Below are 20,237 nucleotides of genomic sequence, written 5' to 3' on the forward strand. Positions count from 1 at the left end.
TAGAGGGGCCGGGCAGTGGCGCTGGAGGTAAGGTGCCTGCCTTGCCTGCGCTAGCCTACGACGGACCGCGGTTCGATCCCCCGGCATCCCATATGGTCCCCCAAGAAGCCAGGAGCAACTTCTGAGCGCATAGCCAGGAGTAACCCCTGAGCGTCACAGAGTGTGGCCCAAAAACAAAACAAAACAAAACAAAACAAAACAAAAAAAGTCCATTAGAACTCACTGTTCTTTTTTATTTTAATCATCACAAGGTTATGTGTTCTTTCTTTTTTTATCTTCACACGGTTGTTTTTTTCCTTTATTATTTTTTTTTGGTTGTTTGTTTTTGTTATTTGTTTTAGTTTTAGGGTCACACCCAGCAGCACTCAGGGGTTACTCCTGGCTCTGTGCTCAGAAATCGCTCCTGGCTGGCTCGGGGGACCATATGGGTTGCTGGGAATCAAGCCCAGGTCTGTCCTGGGTTGGCCGCCTGCAAGGCAAACGCTCTACTGCTGTGCTATCTCTCCAGCACCTCTTTTGGTTGTTTGGTCTTTGTTTTTTGAGCCACATCCAGCAGTGCTCAGGTCTTTCTCAGGGATCATTCCTGGTGGAATCAGGGAACACTATGAGATGTGGTGATCAAACCTGGGTCAGCTGCATGCAAGGCAAGTGCTCCACCCACAGTACTATCGCTCTGGCCCCTGTGTGTTCACTATCTTTCCCAAGGACGATCATCTTACTCAAATGGGTAACAGGCACTGTTCTAAGTGAAATATGCCCAGCTGTTCCCAGCTTCAACTCACTGATTGATGATCAAATTAACTCTCTCTCTTTTTTTAAATAATTGCTTTATTTAAGCACCATGGTTACAGAATTGTTCATGATTGGGTTTCAGACATAGAATATATACCATCCTTGGAGCCGGAGCAATAGCACAGCGGTAAGGTGTTTGCCTAGCATGCAACTAACACAGGATGGACAGCTGTTTGAATCCCAGCATCCCATATGGTCCCCCGAGCCTGCTAGGGTTGATTTCTGAGCACAGAGCCAGGAGTAACCCCTGAGCTGAGCACCACTGGGTGTGACCCTAAAACTAAAACCAAAACCAAAATATATACCATCCTTACCAGTGCACTTTTCCCACCATGTACGTCCCTAGTTTTCCTCCCACCCAACCCTCCCTTCCTGCCTCTAGGGCACTTCAACTTTCTCTCTCTCTCTCTCTCTCTCTCTCTCTCTCTCTCTCTCTCTCTCTCTCTCTCTCTCTCTCTCTCTCCCTCTCTCTCCCCCCCCTCTCCCTCTCTCTCTCTCCCTCTCTCTCCCCCCTCTCTCCCTCTCTCTTTTTTTCTCTCCTCTCTTCCTCCCCTCTCTCCTCCCTCTCTTCTTTTTTGACACTGTGGTTTGCACTATTGCTAATGAAGGGGTACCATGAATATTACTTTATCTCCTTTTAGCACCCAGTTCTTGTCCAGAATGACCAGTTTCAACTGTCATTGTCACAGTGGACCATTTGCTGCCCTAACTGCACTATTGCTCTTATTGGCAAGCTTCCTACCATGGACGGTTCTAGTAATCCTCATCTCCATTGTTCCTGGATATTATTGCCATACTATCTTTATTTTTTTTATATCCCACAAATGAGTGAGATTATTCTATGTCTGTCCCTCTTCCTCTCCCTTATTTCACTCAGCATCATACCTTCCATATTCATCATAAACAAATTTCACGACTTTCTTTTTCTTTTTTTTTTTTTTTTTTTTTTTTGGTTTTTGGGCCACACCCTGTGATGCTCAGGGGTTACTCCTGGCTATGCGCTCAGAAGTTGCTCCTGGCTTCTTGGGGGACCATATGGGACGCCGGGGGATCGAACCGCGGTCCATCCTAGGCTAGCGCAGGCAAGGCAGGCACCTTACCTCCAGCGCCACCGCCCGGCCCCACGACTTTATTTTTCTAACAGCTGTGTGTATATATATCATAGTTTCTTTAACTACTCATCTGTTCTCAGGCACTTGGGTGATTCTAGCTATTGCAAATAGTGCTGATGAACATAGAAATGCAGAAATTATCTCTATTTCATTGAGATCTTTGGCTTTCTTTTGTGCCTACAACCAGTTTTGCTTAGGGGCAACTCCTGACTCAGTGACCTAGGGCCTTTCTTGTGATGATGCTCAATAGTTGAAGAATCATATGGTGTCTGTGTGAGAATCTGGGGACTCCCACTTGTAGGAGTATGTGCTCAGCTTTTTGGGCCACCTCCCATTTTTGTTTTGTTTTGTTTTTTGTTTTTGAGTCTCACCTGGCAGTGCTCAGGGGTTACTCCTGAATCTATGCTCAGAAATCGCCCCTGGCAGGCATGGGGGACCATATGGGATGCTGGGATTCAAACCACCTTCTTTCTGCATGCAAGGCAAACACCCTACCTCCATGCTATCTCTCCAGCCCCTGGGCTACCTGCCTGACCTTTTTTGAAACCTTTCATTTCAGGGGACCTTAGGAGCTGAGAGGGGAGGGGCTGCTTGCAGAGCATGGCTGGGAGGACAGTGGTTGACACCTGTTGGCTCCTCAGACACCCTTGTACAGGCTCTGGATTCCTGGTTCAGCAGCACTGGTTTGACCCCTTCCCCATATGAGCTGCTACTGCACTCGGAAAGTCTACACCTGCAGAAAACAGACTTCTTGCCCTCGCCCTGTTTACACACAGCCCCAGAGGCCCTGAAAAGGTGCCTCATTTTGGGAGACAGTGGCAAGAACACTGCCCTGATGCTCCTTATGATCTTGTCCTACTGATTTCCTTTTCTCTGATCACCAGTCCTGTGTCTGTAAGGTGGGAAAGAGCAGCACAGGGGTTAAGGCACTTACATGGGGCCACTATCCTTGATCCCTGATACTATATATGCCACGCATACATATCCAGGCACTACCAGAGGGTGATCCCCAAGCACAGAGCCAGGAGTAGTTCCTGTACACCGTCAGGTGTGGCCCTTACCCCTCGTCCCTATCCCCAAAATACAAGAAGTGAAATAAAGAAATGCCAATGTGGAAGCTGGAGCACCCATAACACGCCCAGGAGCTTCACCTCTCGGCCAGTTGAGGCTCACAAGCTCTGCTCCTCTTCCAGTTTCTCAGCCTTTCACTTCCTCAAATCTTCCAGCTCTATCTTTTTTTTTGTTTTTGTTTTTGTTTTTGTTTTTGGGCCACACCCAGCGGTGCTCAGGGTTTACTCCTGGCTGTCTGCTCAGAAATAGCTCCTGGCAGGCCCGGGGGACCATATGGGACACCGGGATTTGAACCAACCACCTTTGGTCTGAATCGGCTGCTTGCAACCAGCTCTATCTTTTTCCCGGATTCCTTATGTACCTGTATCTCCTGCCTGAAATGCTTCCCTCCCTCTTCTACCCAATGGCCTGTTAACTGAAGTGAAATGTCAGTTCTCTTGGAAACCTTTGGCTGGGTTCCTTTATATTGATCAAAAGCATCACAAAACTAATGCAAAGATGCGCTTGGCTTAAGGAGATCCAGCAAGAGCGCCTGTGGCCCTCAAAAATCAAACATATTGGGGCTGGGCGGTGGCGCTAAAGGTAAGGTGCCTGCCTTGACTGCGCTAGCCTCGGATGGACCGCGGTTCGATCCCCCGGCATCCCATATGGTCCCCCAAGCCAGGAGCGACTTCTGAGCGCATAGCCAGGAGTAACCCCTGAGCGTCACCGGGTGTGGCCCAAAAACCAAAAAAAAAAAAAAAAAATCAAACATATTTGGGGGTGGCCGGAGAGATAGCACAGTGGTAAGGCGTTTGCCTTGCACACAGCCAATCCAGGACGGACTTGGGTTCGAGTCCCTGCATTCCATATGGTCTCCTGAGCCTGCCAGGGGCGATTTCTGAGCGCAGAGCCAGGAGGAACCCCTGAGTGCCAATGGGTGTGACCCAAAACCCAAACAAATAAATAAATAAAAATAAATTATTTCTGGGGCTAGAGTGATAGCACAACAGTAGGGCCTTGCATGCGCTGACCCAGGATGGATTCGAGTTCAATTCCTGGCCTCCCATAAGGTCCCCTGAGCCTGTCAGGAGCGATTTCTGAGCTGAGCCAGGAGGAACCCTGAGTGCCAATGGGTGTGAGCCAAAAACCAAATAAATAAATGAATAAAATGAAATAAATCATTTCTAGGGCCAGAGTGACAGCACAGTGGGGCCTCTGCTTTGCATGCGGCTGACCCAGGACGGACTCAGTCAGGTTCGATTTCTGGCCTCCCTAAGGTCCCCTGCCTTGAGCGCAGAGCCAGGAGGAACCCCAACTTCCCCAGCTTGCTTGGGGTCACGCGCTTCCTCCCGCACCAAGAGCTGCACCGTCTCAGGAGCCCGGAAGAAGCGGGTCTCCCGGCCGCCGCCAGAGGCGCCGTCGAGACCACGTGGTCCGGCGCTCGCCGCTGATTGGCCGAGGTAAGCCACGCCCACACTTCCCTTGTTCCTGATTGGCTCCCGGCGGGGCCGAGAGACCGGCTGCACCATGGAGACGGCGGCGGCGGCGGCGGCGGCGGCGGCCGTGGCTTTGGCTCTGGGCTTGCTGCTGCTGGCCGGGGCGGGCAGCTCGTGGGCGGACGAGGCGCGGGAGGCGGAGGCCGTGCGGGCGCTGCTGGGCCGGCTGCTGGGGTCCGAGGCGGCCGCCGCCTTCGCGGTGTCGGTGGAGCGCGCCCTGGCGGCCGAGTCGGGCCTGGACACGTACCGCCTGAGTGGCGGCGGGGGCCCCGGGGCGCGGGTGCTCGTGCGGGGCTCCACGGGCGTGGCGGCCGCTGCAGGGCTGCACCGCTACCTGCGGGACTTCTGCGGCTGCCACGTTGCATGGTCGGGCTCGCAGCTGCACCTGCCACAGCCGCTGCCCGCCGTGGAGCTGACCGAGTCCACCCCCAACAGGTGGGTGGCCTCGCTTTTGGGGCTCCCTCCTGCCCCCCATCTCTCTCGCCGAAGCCCAGTCGCGCCCTTGCAGGCTGCTGGTTGCTAGCAAAGGCTGTAAGACTTTGCGGCTCCAAATCAATTCAAAACCCTTTAAAAAGGAAGTGTCATCTGCTGGGTGGAGAGTTGCAAGGACTTTAAGAGTTTGCAATGCCCAAGTGGGTCTGGATAGGAGGTTCTTTCCACGGACACCCCTAAAGATCCTCTGGAGATGTTCCTAGAAAGTGTCATCTGCTGGGTGGAGAGTTGCAAGGATTTAAGAGTGTAATGCCCAAGTGGATCCGGACATGATTTTTTTTTTCCGACTCCCCTAAAGATGTTCCTAGGAAGTAGTTCCCCTTCTGTTCTAGAACTTCTAGAACTAGAGATGATGTATTCACTTATCAGACCCTGTTAGGCCCTAGGGAGCAGGAAGCTGCCCCCCCCCCACTTTCAGGACTAAAAGTACCTACCTACCCCATTAAGACCTTGTGCAAAGCTGAATCCTGGGATCTTTAAAGCTCACAAGCAAGCTCCTGAGGGGGTCTAGAGGTGCAGGCGGGGGCCCTCAGACATGCAGGCACCCCTGGTTTCTCCATGGAGGGAAGTAGAGGTGCCACCTGTGAAAGGAACCTCTCCTCTTTGGACTTGGCCTGGAGTGGGTGGGAGTTGGCTCCAGGGCACTCGGTGTGATGGATCTTCAGCCTTTTGGTCTCTTGAATATGCCCAGATCATGCCCCTGCCTGCAGGTACCGCTATTACCAGAACGTGTGCACACACAGCTACTCTTTCGTGTGGTGGGACTGGGCGCGCTGGGAGAAGGAGATCGACTGGATGGCACTCAACGGCCTGAACCTAGCGCTGGCCTGGAACGGTCAGGAAGCCATCTGGGAGCGGGTACGTGTTCCAGGTTGGCCCCAGCCAGTGCTCAGGATGTGGGGGCGGACCCCAGAGGTGTTTGTGTAGATTGCGGAGACAAGCAACTGTGGAAACCTAACTGTGAGCTGGACCCCAGCGCTACCCAGCAGTTTGAAAGCCCAGAACCCCACTCCCTCTTTCTGCAGAGACTCCAGGACATTGTCTCAGTAACATCAGCCTCATCCTGTCTATTCTTATTCGAGGTTGAGTTATGCTCTCCCCTCTCTGCCAGGCCCCCTTCTCCAGGAGCCTCTGCAAGCAGTTCCTGGCTCCTAGGAGCCCTCTGAATTGCAAAGCTGACTTTCAGGGAACTTGCCCTCTAGGCCCCTCTTTGCCACCTCACCTTGGTGTCTCCTCAATGCCATGGGATGAGGGTGACTGACAGGTCTGTTTCTCTAGAATGCTTGTTGGATTAATGGGGTGTCCTCCACAGGTGTACCTGGCACTGGGCCTGACGCAGGTGGAGATCGATGAGTACTTCACAGGTCCTGCCTTCCTAGCGTGGGGACGCATGGGCAATTTGCACACCTGGGGGGGCCCCTTGCCCCGCTCCTGGCACCTCAAGCAGCTTTATCTACAGGTAGGAGAGGGGGAGGGAAGAGGCCGGGGGGGGGGGGAGGCTCTCAGCCAGACTGGTGCTTACCAGCTGCCCCTCCCAGCACCGTATCCTGGATCGCATGCGTGCCTTCGGCATGACCCCAGTACTGCCCGCATTCCCCGGCCACGTCCCCAAGGCTCTCACCCGGTGAGTGTCCCCCACCGCCCTGCCCAGCCCCCAGAGGGAATCCATTTTCCCCTGGGGACCTGATATAAAGAAAAATGCTCGCTGAGGGTCATTACCTGTCCAGCACTGACCGGCTGTGTGACCGCTCTGTGCCTCAGTTTTCTCCCTCAAAGCTTTTTCCAGATGTCACAGGATTTGCCCCTCCCTCCATCCTCTCCTTCAGGGGGAAAATTCTCCAAGCTCATCAGAGACTGACCCTCTACAGGCAGTCTTCAGGGGTCACAGTAGGGGTCACCCACGCTCTTGGTGCCGGAGTTTCTGGTCCCTAGACTCCCAGCACCCACAGCCGGAGGATCCCCACCTTCTTTTGGCCTCTGTGAGAACATCTGGATGGCACCAGCCTCCATGGCCTCTGAGGCAGGAAGTACAGTGCAGTGAGAATAGGGCTTGTGCACCCACCTCTCGGTTGGGGACATTTGAGGACTGAGCAGAAGCAACTTCAGTCCAGGGTTCCCGAGGCCAAAGATTTACAGTCAGATAGACCTTGGTGGCATCCAGGAGGAAGTGGGATCACGGGGAGGGAAGGGGAACTACCAGGCCTAGAGCAGCCCCAGGGCCCAGAAAGAGAGGCTCCCAGTAAGGACAAAAGACCATCCAGACTGCCTCTGCATCCCACTCTGCCAGGGTGTTCCCTCAGATCCGTGTCACCCAGATGGGCAGTTGGGGACACTTCAATTGCTCCTACTCCTGTGCCTTCCTGCTGGCCCCGGAAGACCCCCTCTTCCCCATCATTGGAAGCCTCTTCCTGCGGGAGCTGACCAGGGAGTTTGGCACTGACCACATCTACGGGGCTGACACTTTCAATGAGATGCAGCCCCCATCCACGGAGCCCTCCTACCTGGCCGCTGCCACCTCTGCTGTCTACCAGGCCATGACTGCAGGTGAGGGTCTCATGGGACCCCTGCCTGGGCCCCTCATCAGTCCCTGCCACCACTCCCCTCCCTCCGGCAACTCACTCTATCTCTAGAACTGGGTGACCTGGGAGTTGGAATGATGTGGGTCCAGGGTCATTAGTTCTCAATGCTGAGATTTATTTGGTCTCTGTCTCCAGGCTAAAGGTTGGGGTTGTGTCTAAAGCCAGCTGGATCTCTTCCTGTCACTTCTGTGGGGAGATGGGCTATGTGTCAGTGTCAGCCCAGAAAGGAACAGACTAGATCAGGCTTCCTGAGCATGTTGCCCCAACGATGAATGCCAATGCGCATCAGCAGCAGCCCCCTAATTCTTTCCCCAGACCTCTGGAATCAGACCTAGGGCCTTGTGTGAGGTCCAGGCCTCTGGCTTTTCAGGACTCTAGGAGTTCTCCCACAGCCCGAGCGTCTGCGAGAGGAACCAGAAGGGAGGTTTGGGAGACACGTACCTGCTGAGGGATTGAGGGGTCACAAGCAGATAATTTACTTCTTCCTCATCATCTCTAGAATGGGGAAGGGGGAAGCCCCTCACTCCCTGCCATTTTTTTTCCTGCCTTCTTACAGTGGATCCTGAGGCTGTGTGGCTGCTGCAGGGCTGGCTCTTCCAGCATCAGCCCGACTTCTGGGGACCTGCCCAGGTGGACGCCGTGCTGGGGGCTGTGCCACAGGGCCGCTTACTGGTGCTGGACCTGTTTGCCGAGACCCAGCCTGTATACGTGCGCACCGCGTCCTTCCGGGGCCAGCCCTTCATCTGGTGCATGCTGCACAACTTTGGGGGCAACCACGGCCTGTTCGGGGCCCTAGAGGCCGTGAACCAGGGCCCCGCGGCCGCCCGCAGCTACCCCAACTCCACCATGGTGGGCACGGGCATGGCACCTGAGGGCATCGAGCAGAACGAAGTAGCCTATGCCCTCATGGCCGAGCTGGGCTGGAGGAAGGAACCAGTGGCGGACCTAGGGGCGTGGGTGACGGGCTTTGCTGCCCGGCGCTACGGAGCCTCCCACAAGGATGCAGAAGCCGCCTGGAGGCTGCTGCTCAGGAGCATCTACAACTGTTCGGGCCAGGCCTGCAGCGGACACAACCGCAGCCCGCTGGTCAAGCGGCCGTCCCTCCAGATGGTCACCGCTATCTGGTACAACCGCTCCGACGTGTTCGAGGCCTGGAGGCTGCTGCTTTCCGCAGCCCCTGCCCTCTCTACCTGCCCAGCCTTCCTTTACGACCTGGTAGACGTCACTCGCCAGGCAGTTCAGGAGCTAGTTAGTTTGTACTACCTGGAGGCGAGGAGCGCATACCTGGAGAAGAACCAAACCACCTTGCTGCGGGTAGGGGGCATCCTGGCCTATGAGCTGCTACCCGCGCTCGACCAGGTGCTGGCAAGTGATAACCACTTTCTGCTGGGCCGCTGGATAGAGCAAGCCCGGGAGACGGCGGTGAGCGAGGATGAGGCCCGTTTCTACGAACTGAACATTCGCTACCAGCTGACACTGTGGGGACCAGAGGGTAACATCCTGGACTATGCTAACAAGCAACTGGCCGGCCTAGTGGCCGACTACTACACCCCGCGCTGGCAGCTCTTCCTGCAGATGCTGGTAGAGAGCCTGGCACAAGGCCGCCCCTTCCAGCAGCACCAGTTCGAGCAGAAGGCCTTCCAGCTGGAGCAAGGCTTCGTGTTCAGCACGCAGAAGTACCCCGTGAAACCCCAAGGCAACTCTGTGGACCTAGTCAAGGAGCTTTTCCTCAAGTATCACCCCGTTATGTGACCCTGTTAGAAGTGTGCTACCACCAGGCACACTCTTTCCAAGCTGCAGAGCCCTGGGGCAGATTCACAGGGTCCGAACAAGAGTCCCAGAGGGTGCCAGACCTATGGGCGGGGGCCAGCATGGGAGACTTTCCTGCATCCTGACACAGGGTCCTGGGCACAATCCCTCACAGGTAATAAACTGCTGCATCCCAAGGCCTGTCTGTCATCAGTCCATTACTTGCCACCATTCTTGGGATTGCTGTGACATGACCATAATGTGAGACCAGTTCTCCCTTGCTTCTGGGTGTTATGACATAGAAAGTATGTCCTCTGGCACTGAATTCCACCTGCAGCTCCTCCCACCCCAGTCCTAGGAATTGAGAATTCCTTCCTGGATGACATACTTGAACCCCTCCTAAGATGCACCAACTGCAGGACAGGGACCTATGCCCAGGGAACACGGGGCCCAGTGAGAGAAAACCTCCTGCTTGTGCAAAAATACCCCACCGGGGTATTTATCAGAGTAGTGACCTTCACTTGGCCTGCCAATCCTGACCTAGAATGCTGAAGGTCTGGGATGCAAAGACTGAGATTATGACCCTTGAGACTGTGACACAGACACAATATTGACACAGGGCGGGGCGCTATTTAGGAGATAATCCTTCCCGGGAGCAGGACCCTACCTTAGAAGCCTCAGTGGTGGAGCACACTGCCTCAGTCATGGAGCCCACTGTGGTACTCATCACTGGCTGTTCCTCGGGCATCGGCATGCACCTGGCCCTGCGTCTGGCATCCGACCCATCCAGAAGCTTCAAAGGTAGCTGAGGGCAAGAGGGAAGGGACAGATCCTGGCTCTCGGAGTCCAGCAGGATAAGCATGACACTGTGGTCCTGTTGCCTCCCCTGCAGTGTATGCTACCATGAGGGACCTGAAATCACAGGGCCCGCTGTGGGAAGCGGCCCAGTCCCGAGGATGCCCACCTGGCTCCCTGGAGATATTGCAGCTGGATGTGAGGGATGCAGATTCCTTGGCTGCAGCCCAGGCCCGCGTTACTGAAGGCCGTGTGGACGTGCTGGGTGAGTCATTGGAAAAATCCTGTGAAGGCTCCTTACCCATTCCCAAACCAAGATAACCTAGAGGACGGGACCGGTGGCCAGTGCAGTGCCTGCCTCAGGTGAGCTTCCCTCTCCAGTGTGCAACGCGGCCCGGGGCCTTCTGGGACCCCTAGAGGAGCAGACTTCGAAGGCAGTGGCCTCGGTACTGGATGTGAACTTGGCAGGGACAGTGCGGATGCTGCAGGCCTTCCTGCCAGACATGAAACGCCGCCGCTCAGGACGCATCTTGGTGACAGGGAGCATGGGAGGTCTAATGGGTGAGAGCCAGTTGGTGGGTTCAGGGAAGAGAATGGGAGGGATGCATGGGGCTGCAGCAGGATGCTTGGGATATGCTGCCTCAAGGCTCTTCAGCTGCTGCCCCTTCTCCCCTCAGGCCTACCCTTCAATGAAGTTTACTGTGCCAGCAAGTTCGCGTTGGAAGGTTTATGCGAAAGCTTGGCGGTTCAGTTGCTGCCCTGGAAGGTCCAGTGAGTCACTGCCCATCCACCAGAATCCACTGATCCCAGAGTTGGGGAACCCTTGTCTTTTTTTCTTTTTCTTTTTTTTTTTTTGGAACCCTTGTCTTGAAGTCACTGTCAGGCATCGTTCCCGGCCTCTCTCCACCAAGTGTGGACCTTCCTTCCTTCCTTCTTTCCTTCCTTCCTTCCTTCCTTCCTTCCTTCCTTCCTTCCTTCCTTCCTTCCTTCCTTCCTTCCTTCTTTCCTTCCTTCCTTTCTTCCTTCCTCCCTTCCTTCCTTCCTTCCTTCCTTCTTTCCTTCCTTCCTTCCTCCCTCCCTCCCTCCCTCTCTCCCTCCCTCCCTCCCTCCCTCCTTCCTTCCTTCCTTCCTCCCTCCCTCCCTCCCTCCCTCTCTCCCTCCCTCCCTCCTTCCTTCCTCCCTTCCTCCCTCCCTCCTTCCTTCCTCCCTTCCTCCCTCCCTCCCTCCCTCCTTCCTTCCTTCCTCCCTTCTTCCCTCCTTCCCTCCCTCCCTCCTTCCTTCCTTCCTCCTTCCTTCCTTCCTTCCTCCCTTCCTCCCTCCCTCCCTCCCTCCTTCCTTCCTTCCTTCCTCCCTTCCTTCTTCCCTCCTTCCCTCCCTCCCTCCCTCCCTCTCTCCCTCCCTCCCTCCTTCCTTCCTCCCTTCCTCCCTCCCTCCCTCCTTCCTTCTTCCCTTCCTTCTTCCCTCCTTCCCTCCCTTCCTTCTTCCCTTCTTCCTTCCTTCCTTCCTTCCCTCCCTCCCTCCCTCCCTCCCTCCTTCCTTCCTTCCTTCCTTCCTTCCTTCCTTCCTTCCTTCCTTCCTTCCTTCCTTCCTTCCTCCCTTCCTCCCTTCTTCCCTCCCTCCCTCCCTGCTTCCTTCTTTCCTTCTTACCTTCCTTCCTTCCTTTTTCCTTCCACTCAAGTTTTGAGCTTCTCATGCTTCCAAGGATGATGCAGGGGTCCAGGGCATTTGCCTTGCACGATGCCATCCTGGGATGGGATGGGCCTGGGTTCTATTCCGGCATCCCATACGATCCCCCTAGCCGGCCAGGAGTCATTTCTGAGCGTGGAACCAGGAGTGGTGTGGCCCCCAAATCAAAACCAAAAGATGATGCAGCAAGGGAATTCAGGACTTTTCAACCTTCAGGGCCTCCCAGGCGCCCAGAACCCTGCCACCTCGTGCATGCACCCTGGGTCGGGTGGGGTGCGGGAATTCGCTCCCACCCACTCGCTGCTGTCGGCCCCCCGCAGCGTGAGCCTCATCGAGTGCGGCCCGGTGCGCACCCCCTTCTACGAGAAGGTGGAAGGGGGCCCCGGCGGGTCGCTGGGCGACGCGGACGCCGAGACCCGCGAGCTCTTCTCCCGCTTCCAGCGCCACTCGGAGTGCGTGTACCGCGAGGAGGCGCAGGAGCCGGACGAGGTGGTGGAGGTGGGTACCGGGCGACTCCCCGGGAGCCAAGGGGCCCTCCGGGCGCGCTCAGCGCACCCCCTGCCACCACCACAGGTCTTCCTGGCCGCGCTGCGCGACCCGCACCCGGCCCTGCGCTACTTCAGCACCGAGCGCTACCTGCCCCTGTTGCGCCTGCGACTGGACGACCCCAGCGGCCGCAGCTTCGTGGGTGCCATGCACGGCGGCATCTTCCACGAGCAGCGGGAGGGCCTCAAAGGCACCGCCGGCTCCGAGGCCGGAGCCAGACCACACGAGGGGCCCTGAGCTTCAGGCGCCCCGAAATAAACGTTTATTTTGCAGCTGCCTCTGCGTCCTCTTTTGCACCCCCTCTTGCTTCCTCTTGTGGCTCTGGGTAAGGATGGGCGACACAACCCACAAAAGGTGACTTGGCTTTATCTACACTGAGATCGGAAAGAGGAGGGAGTCCAAGCTCGGGTCTAGGTCACTAAAATTGGGAGGGAGGAGGACCCCACCCAAAGCAGGCCTTCAGGCAAAGGAAGGATTCCTTGGTTTATATCTCCAAATGCAGCTGGAGCCTTTGGACTGATAGCACAGAGGTGGGGTGGTATCCTCGGCACACGGTAGCCCATAAGATCCCCAGAGCCTGCTAGGACTGATTCATGGAATTGGAGTAGCCCTGAGCACCGCGGGGTCATCCCGTCACCACCTAAGTGACAGAGGGACTGATGAGAGATACACTGGGTCTGGTACTGGTGTAGATGTGCCAGAGGCTAGGAAAAAAAAAAAAAAAACAAAACCTGCTTAGATGGAAAAGAAACAGGTGGTGGGGAACTAGAGAGATAATGCCATCCCAGGGATCCCCATATGGTCCCCAGAGCCTGCCAAGAACGCGCTGAGCTGCAAAGCCTGAAGCACCAGGGTTGTACCCCCCACATCCCACCCCACCAAAATGACAGAGAGACTAGAGATGGATAGGACCTTGGGTACTCAAGCCAGGGTAAGAAAATAAACCCTGGGTTTGGGCTGTTAAGGTGCTTGTCTTGCAAATGCCCCCAAGGGATTTGGGGGTGGCAGTGGGTAGTCTGGCTCAAAGGGAGGGTTGAGGAGCCTTCTGGGATTAGGGCTTTGATGCAGGACTCTGGCAGGAGGAACCCTCTATTCTGCTGTGCCCCCACTCCTCTCCCCTTTCTGGTCGCCCTTTATGTAAACCCTCTCCCTGCCACAGGTGTGAGGAATCTGAGGCTTGGGACTTTCTCTTCAATCTCCTTTATTTTATTTTTTGAGGTACTGGGTACTTGCCTTGAATACAGCTGACTCTGGTTCAATTTCCCAGCCCCATGGAGTCCTCTCTAAAATCCAGATGAAGGTGCACTTTGGGAACTACTTTAAAAATATAAAAAGGCGGGCCGGGAAGGTGGCGCTACAGGTAAGGTGTCTGCCTTACAAGCGCTAGCCAAGGAACGGACCGTGGTTCGATCCCCCGGCGTCCCATATGGTCCCCCCAAGCCAGGGGCGATTTCTGAGCACATAGCCAGGAGTAACCCCTGAGTGTCAAACGGGTGTGGCCCAAAAACCAAAAAAAAAAAAAAAAAAAAAAAAGGCGGGTCCGGAGAGATAGCACAGCGGCGTTTGCCTTGCAAGCAGCTGATCCAGGACCAAAGGTGGTTGGTTCGAATCCCGATGTCCCATATGGTCCCCTGTGCCTGCTAGGAGCTATTTCTGAGCAGACAGCCAGGAGTAACCCCTGAGCACTGCCGGGTGAGGCCCAAACCCCCCCAATATATATATATATATATATATATATAAAGGTGGGGGTGGGGGGGAAGGCACAGGAGAAACAGCAGGTAAGAAATTTGCTTTGGGCCCGGAGAGATAGCACAGAGGCGTTTGCCTTGCAAGCAGCCGATCCAGACCAAAGGTGATTGGTTCGAATCCCCGTGTCCCATATGGTCCCCCGTGCCTGCCAGGAGCTATTTCTGAGCAGACAGCCAGAAGTGACCCCTGAGCACTGCCGGGTGTGGCCCAAAAACCAAAAAAAAAAAATTTGCTTTTGCACAGGGCCGACCCAGATTTGATCCCAAGCAAGCCATAAGGTTCCCTGAGCCTGCCCAGAGTAATTTTTCTTTTTTTTTTTTTTTTTGGTTTTTGGGCCACACCCGGCGATGCTCAGGGGTTACTCCTGGCTGTCTGCTCAGAAATAGCTCCTGGCAGGCACGGGGGACCATATGGGACACCGTGATTTGAACCAACCACCTTTGGTCCTGGATCGGCTGCTTGCAAGGCAAACGCCGCTGTGCTATCTCTCCGGGCCCAGGTATTTGCTTTTCATGCAGAAGGTCATTGGATCAAATCCCGGTGTCCCATATGGTCCCCTGTGCCTGCCAGGGGCTATTTCTGAGCAGATAGCCTTGAGTAACCCCTGAGCACCAACAGGTGTGGCCCAAAAAACGAAAACAAAAAAGTGCCTGCTTTGGTCCTTTCCAATCCACCTGCCCCTCCTCCATTTGCTCCCCCATTAGCTCTATGATAGACCCTCGACCCTCTCTTTTCTCCTGTCTGAGACCATCCTCCTGAATCTTTACTGTACTCACCTGTACCTCACTCCACCCCTTTTTCTCTTTCAGCGGTTCTGGGAGGCCTGGTGAGCCTAAGGCGAACCATGAAACCTAACCTGTTATTACCTATTTGTCCCTCAAACATGGGACACCAATTTCCCCATCAATGAAACGGGGACTCAGACAAAGCTGGCCTGCCTCCCATGAGAGGTCCTTTAAAGTGGGAGGACGCAAGTTTCGGGCCACTGAGCCCTAATTTGGGCGCTGCCCTCCCTCCCTGTAACATAGGCAGGAAGTAGATGTTAGTTCTGTCTTTGCCACTGAGTCCTGGATGACCTGATCAGAACAAAACAAATCTGGGGCCTGAGCGATAACACAGCGGTAAGACGTTTGCCTTGCACACGGCCAACACAGGTGACTCCCCCCTCAAAAAAAAAAAAAAAAAAAAGAACCAAATCTGTCTGCGATGGGGATCAGAACCACTTTCTGCTTTTTTAAATTTAAATTCATTTTATTTTATTTTATTTTTTGGGGTCATACCCGGCAGCGCTCAGGGGTTTCTCCTGACTGAAGGCTCAGAAATCGCTCCTGGCAGGCTCGGGGGACCAAATGGGATGCCGGGATTCGAACCACTGACCTTCTGCATGCAAGGCAAACGCCCGGCCCCTCTGCTGCTTTTCTTCCTAATCCCCAACTCCGCCCCGCTCCAGGGAAATATCGCGAGAGATCATCTCCGCAAAGCTTTAAAAAGTTTGTCCCGCCTCGGTCCCCGTAGCGCCGAGTTCCCGCAGTTTGCTTCCGGGTCGCAGCTTGGGGTCGGGGGTAACTTACCTCCGCGGTGGTGCCAGCAGAAGCGAGCCGGCAGGTCTCAGTAAGTAGGGGGGGCCCGAGGCGAGCCGACGAGCGTGCCCCTCTTTACTTAGCCCCCTTCGAGTCCTTGGAGAGAGACCCCGGTGCAGCTTGGCAGCAGGGCCCAGGATCTTGGGGTCCCCAGGCCCATCATGACTCAGGGGCTTCTGGCCAGCTTTCCCCCGCCCAGGATTGCGCTGCAACCCAGCAAAAGGCCCGGCTCCGTCTGCAATGAGAAACCGAGATTTAGGCGCCGTTTATTGCCAGGCCCAGCGCAGTCTCCCTCCTGGGTTCCTCGCGGGGGACCCGGCCAACGCCCCTTTGCATGGGTGCAAGGCCCCTCAGCTTTGCACCCACCCCCCAGTCACCTTCGCCTCCTTGACTGTCTGCAGGCCTGGGCAGCATGTCCCTGTTCCGGTCGGGCCTCCTGGTGCTGACGACGCCTCTGGCCTCCCTGGCCCCCCGCCTGGCCCCTATCCTGACCTCCGCCGCCCGGCTGGTGAATCACACCCTCTATGTCCACCTGCAGCCGGGCATGAGCCTGGAGGGTCCAGCCCAGCCGCAGTCCAGCCCCGTGCCGGCCACTTTTGAGATCCTGGATTTCATCTCGCACTTCTATGCCGGCGCCGAGGTCCACAGGCACCTGGACGTCAGAATCCTGCTGACCAATATTCAACCCAAGAGCAATTATCACCCTGCCCTGCCCGATTCCGTCCAGAACTTGGCCCATCCGCCAGAAGTGGTGCTCACCGACTTCCAGACCCTGGACGGAAGCCAGTACAACCCGGTCAAGCAACAGCTGGAGCGTTATGCCACCAGCTGCTACAGCTGTTGTCCACAGCTGGCCTCCGTGCTGCTGTATCCTGACTATGAGCAATTAGAGCCGCCTGTGGCCGCCCCGGAGGTCCCCTTGCCCTCCACCGTCAGGCCATGCTCCCCAGTAGCCAGGTCTCCAAAGCAGCCTGTGCGGGGCTACCAGCGTGGGGCTGTGGGCGGCACCTTTGACCGCTTGCACAATGCCCACAAGGTGTTGCTCAGTGTTTCGTGCATCCTGGCCCAGGAGCAGCTTGTGGTGGGAGTAGCCGACAAAGACCTCTTGAAAAGTGAGTGACGAGATCCTGATTAGGGGACGTGAATGGTATCTCACACTCTTTAGGTGCTCCCGTCCCAGGCCCATCCACCCAAGCACCCAAGTCAGATTGAGGAAAGATGGGCCATCCATTTCTGACTACTGTCCATGGTTGTCACTCAGTGCTAAGTGAATAAATGTAGTTGAGTTACCAAGCTGGGAACAGACACTTCTACAGGTGATGAGGCCTGTAGCTGAGATAAAGGGTTAAGTGATGGGGCCGGAGAGATAGCATGGAGGTAAGGCATTTGCCATTAATGCAGAAGGTCGGTGGTTCGTATCCCGGCATCCCATGTGGTCCCAAACCTGCCAGGAGCGATTTCTGAGCATAGAGCAGGAGTAACCCCTGAGCACTGAAAACCAAAAAAAAAAAAAAAAAAAAAAGGTTAAGTGAGTTGTATGTAGTAATGCCCCAAGCAGGAAGAAGGGAGTATGTGATTTTCAGGATTTTATATTTGAATTGGGGGTCCTGGGCATGTGCCCACCCATTGCCAGGGTCATTGTGCAGGCCGCTGCCTCGCTGTCGCAGTTTTACCTCCACAGACCAGCCCTCTTCAACCACCTATGCCCCGGGAGAGATGTTAGGGATGCTCTTCCCAGGGAAATGGTCTCACAGTGCCTTTGGCCCCTTCCTTCCCCAGGCAAGGTGCTCCCTGAGCTGCTCCAGCCCTACGCAGAGCGCGTGGAACATCTGAGTGAGTTCCTGGTGGACATCAAGCCCTCCTTGGTCTTTGATATCATGCCCCTGCTGGACCCCTATGGGCCCACTGGCACTGACCCCTCCTTGGAGTTCCTGGTGGTCAGCGAGGAGACCCACCGTGGGGGGATGGCCATCAACCGCTTCCGCCTTGAGAATGTAACCCCAGAGGGAGCCCATTAGAGGGAGTGGAGGGGGCTCAGAAGGCTACATTGGGGGGGGGGGCTGTTGGAAGTCAATGACTCCAGCCAGAGGATGGAAGAAAGGGTGCAGGGTGGTGGGAAGAGGTGAAGTGCCTAGATTGCCCTCTGTGTTAGAAAGAACTGGGTCAGGAGGGGCCGGGCGGTGGCGCTAGAGGTAAGGTGTCTGCCTTGCCTGCGCTAGCCTTGGACAGACCGCGGTTCGATCCCCCGGCGTCCCATATGGTCCCCCAAGCCAGGAGCGACTTCTGAGCGCATAGCCAGGAGTAACCCCTGAGCGTCACCGGGTGTGGCCCAAAAACCAAAAAAAAAAAAAAAAAAGAACTGGGTCAGGGGCAGGTTGGTTATCGTGTGGCACCTCCATGTTGCTGTTTCTTCTCTGGCCTTACCCCTTCTGCCAGGGCCTGGAGGAACTTTCCTTGTACCAGATCAAGCTGTTGAAGGACCAGAGCCCACAGGAAAATGAAGAGGACAAAGTCAGTTCCTCCAGCCTCCGCCAGCGAATCCTCGGAGAGCTGCTTCGGCCTCCAAATGTGAGCCTCCCTCCTGGGGGAGGGAGGGTTGGGAAACTTGGAGAGAGGAGACTGAAGTGAGAGTAACTGTGGGGCTCCCTCTCATTTACCCCCAGAAGAGGCCTGAGCTCCCCCCATCTCTGTATGTGATTGGACTGACAGGCTTCAGTGGTTCGGGGAAGAGCTCCATAGCTAAGAAGCTGAAGGCCTTGGGCGCTTTTGTTATCGACAGTGACCAGCTGGGCCATCAGGCCTACACCCCAAGCGGTCCTGCCTACCAGGCTGTTGTGCAAGCCTTTGGGACAGGTACTAACAGGGAGGGATGGAGGTGGCCTGGAGTGAGGAGATGGTCTGATTTCTTCACCCTGTTCTCCGTATCTGTCACCTAGAGATTCTTAATAAAGATGGTGTCATCAACAGGAAGGTCCTGGGCAGCTGCGTGTTTGGGAACAAGGTATATACACCCCAAAGTGTTCTTCTGTCACTCCACTATCCAGCACTGGGGACCTAGTGGATCATTCTGGTTTGTCCCAGCGTGCCAGTGTCTACTCGGGTTCCCTCTGGGACTGATCTTCCATCTGGGATGGGAGGTAATATTTGCACATGCCCACCTTTGCCCTCCTCAGAAACAGATGAAGCTTCTCAGGGACATTATGTGGCCTGTTATTGCAAAGATGACTAGAGAGAAGATGGATGAAGCCGTGGCTGAGGGTGAGTGGGAGGGAAGAAGGGGAAAGCTAGGCTGGTTTTTCCTAGCCCAAGTCTCAGCATCCAGTTTCCAAGAGACTGTTCCACTGGCTCTCTGTTGTATGTAATAGGATTCTGCTGGCAGTGACTGGGGTCTCCCCACAGGGAAGAATGTGTGCGTGATTGATGCTGCCGTATTGCTTGAGGCCGGCTGGCAGAATATGGTACACGAGGTGTGGACCGTGATCATCCCTCAGACGGAGGTATCCGGCCCCCCAATGCCCCTCTGCAGACTGCGCCCTGTCCTGAGCCAGAGCTGACACATGCCTCCTGTGTGCCCAGGCTGTCCGCCGCATCATAGACAGAGATGGCCTGACTGAGGCTGCAGCACTGAGCCGCCTACAGAGTCAGATGTCTGGGCAGCAGCTTGTGGACCAGAGTCACGTGGTGTTGAGCACCTTGTGGGAGCCTCAGTTCACTCAGAAACAGGTGGGGGTCCATGGGCAGCCCGGGTTGTGGACAAGGTGGCTCGTCTAGGGCATGCCCACCTGACCCTGACGTCTCTTAATATTTTGGCCTCCCCAAAGGTGGAGAAAGCCTGGGACCTCCTGCAGAAGCGCATCTCCAAGACACTGTAGGCCATAACTATCCCTGGACTTCCCTGCAGGGTCAGATTGACCCATGGAGGCATCACAACAAGCAGTAGTAAGGCAGTATTGGCCTTGGCACTCTGATCTCAGTCGGGCAGGGCTCAACTGTTGGATCTGGAAGCCCACCCAGCCTGCTGGCATTTGGTAACACTAAGGAGAGAGGAGAGTTTATGGAAGAGCAGGACCCTGCATTCTAGCCACATTTGCTGGGGTGCCTGCCAACTGGGACCAGGACAAATGCTGGAACTTGTAATGGAATTAAAGATCATTTCCAGACCTGCCTGTGTATGTGGTGTCTGCTTTCTGCTATGCCCCAGGGTATCTGTGTCATGGGTGGAAGCCTAACCAAGGCCACACACGCATGTACGCGTGTACACACACATACACACACACACAGATACCCACACACACACACACACACACACACAGGGATCTGGTCTTTTTTTTTTCCTTAAAAAATATGGAACGTGTGTACACACACACACACACACACACACACACACACACACACACACACACACACACACACACACACAGATACCCAAACACACACACGGGGATCTGGTCTTTTTTTTTTTCCTTAAAAAATATAGAAAATATGGAACGCTTCACGAATTTGCGTGTCATCCTTGCGCAGGGCCCATGCTAATCTCTGTACCGTTCCAATTTTAGTATATGTGCTGCCGAAGCAAGCACGGGATCTGGTCTTTGAATCTAGCCACAA

The 20,237-nt window shown here is 55.3% G+C and overlaps 3 protein-coding genes and 1 non-coding gene across 4 annotated transcripts; 3 read left to right on the forward strand and 1 right to left on the reverse strand.

Moving 5' to 3' along the window:
- Positions 1-4,484: 4,484 nt before the first annotated feature.
- Positions 4,485-9,279, forward strand: NAGLU (N-acetyl-alpha-glucosaminidase). The gene is made up of 6 exons (XM_049768017.1): positions 4,485-4,888; positions 5,656-5,803; positions 6,258-6,404; positions 6,484-6,569; positions 7,233-7,489; positions 8,081-9,279. Exons 1-6 carry the CDS (start codon positions 4,485-4,487, stop codon positions 9,274-9,276), a joined length of 2,238 nt encoding a protein of 745 aa, XP_049623974.1. The 3' UTR covers positions 9,277-9,279.
- Positions 9,280-9,977: 698 nt separating this feature from the next.
- Positions 9,978-12,537, forward strand: HSD17B1 (hydroxysteroid 17-beta dehydrogenase 1). The gene is made up of 6 exons (XM_049768029.1): positions 9,978-10,074; positions 10,166-10,333; positions 10,450-10,629; positions 10,746-10,839; positions 12,075-12,252; positions 12,328-12,537. The coding sequence occupies exons 1-6, from the start codon at positions 9,978-9,980 to the stop codon at positions 12,535-12,537; spliced, it is 927 nt and encodes a 308-aa protein (XP_049623986.1).
- A 3,043-nt stretch (positions 12,538-15,580) lies between these two features.
- Positions 15,581-19,781, forward strand: COASY (Coenzyme A synthase). Its single transcript, XM_049779411.1, has 10 exons — positions 15,581-15,660; positions 16,031-16,741; positions 17,409-17,623; positions 18,066-18,197; positions 18,293-18,482; positions 18,566-18,630; positions 18,803-18,887; positions 19,029-19,126; positions 19,206-19,352; positions 19,451-19,781. Exons 2-10 carry the CDS (start codon positions 16,042-16,044, stop codon positions 19,499-19,501), a joined length of 1,683 nt encoding a protein of 560 aa, XP_049635368.1. The 5' UTR covers positions 15,581-15,660; positions 16,031-16,041; the 3' UTR covers positions 19,502-19,781.
- Positions 19,782-20,105: 324 nt separating this feature from the next.
- LOC126027582 (U6 spliceosomal RNA) lies at positions 20,106-20,209 on the reverse strand. Its single transcript, XR_007502288.1, has one exon. It is a non-coding gene; the product is annotated as a U6 spliceosomal RNA (small nuclear RNA).
- Between the last annotated feature and the right edge of the window lie 28 nt (positions 20,210-20,237).

The sequence above is a fragment of the Suncus etruscus genome, chromosome 1, assembly GCF_024139225.1.
Source record: "Suncus etruscus isolate mSunEtr1 chromosome 1, mSunEtr1.pri.cur, whole genome shotgun sequence".
Taxonomy (NCBI): domain Eukaryota; kingdom Metazoa; phylum Chordata; class Mammalia; order Eulipotyphla; family Soricidae; genus Suncus; species Suncus etruscus.

Excerpts from the sequence above, each read along its gene's own strand:
- NAGLU (XM_049768017.1), top strand. The coding sequence starts at position 4,485 with ATGGAGACGGCGGCGGCGGCGGCGGCGGCGGCGGCCGTGGCTTTGGCT. Across the intron at positions 4,889-5,655 it reads ACCGAGTCCACCCCCAACAG|GTACCGCTATTACCAGAACG; the intron begins GTGGGTGGCCTC and ends CCCTGCCTGCAG. Across the intron at positions 5,804-6,257 it reads AGGAAGCCATCTGGGAGCGG|GTGTACCTGGCACTGGGCCT; the intron begins GTACGTGTTCCA and ends TGTCCTCCACAG.
- HSD17B1 (XM_049768029.1), top strand. The coding sequence starts at position 9,978 with ATGGAGCCCACTGTGGTACTCATCACTGGCTGTTCCTCGGGCATCGGC. Across the intron at positions 10,075-10,165 it reads CCCATCCAGAAGCTTCAAAG|TGTATGCTACCATGAGGGAC; the intron begins GTAGCTGAGGGC and ends CCTCCCCTGCAG. Across the intron at positions 10,334-10,449 it reads AGGCCGTGTGGACGTGCTGG|TGTGCAACGCGGCCCGGGGC; the intron begins GTGAGTCATTGG and ends TTCCCTCTCCAG.
- COASY (XM_049779411.1), top strand. The coding sequence starts at position 16,042 with ATGTCCCTGTTCCGGTCGGGCCTCCTGGTGCTGACGACGCCTCTGGCC. Across the intron at positions 18,198-18,292 it reads AGCTGCTTCGGCCTCCAAAT|AAGAGGCCTGAGCTCCCCCC; the intron begins GTGAGCCTCCCT and ends ATTTACCCCCAG. Across the intron at positions 18,631-18,802 it reads GCTGCGTGTTTGGGAACAAG|AAACAGATGAAGCTTCTCAG; the intron begins GTATATACACCC and ends TGCCCTCCTCAG.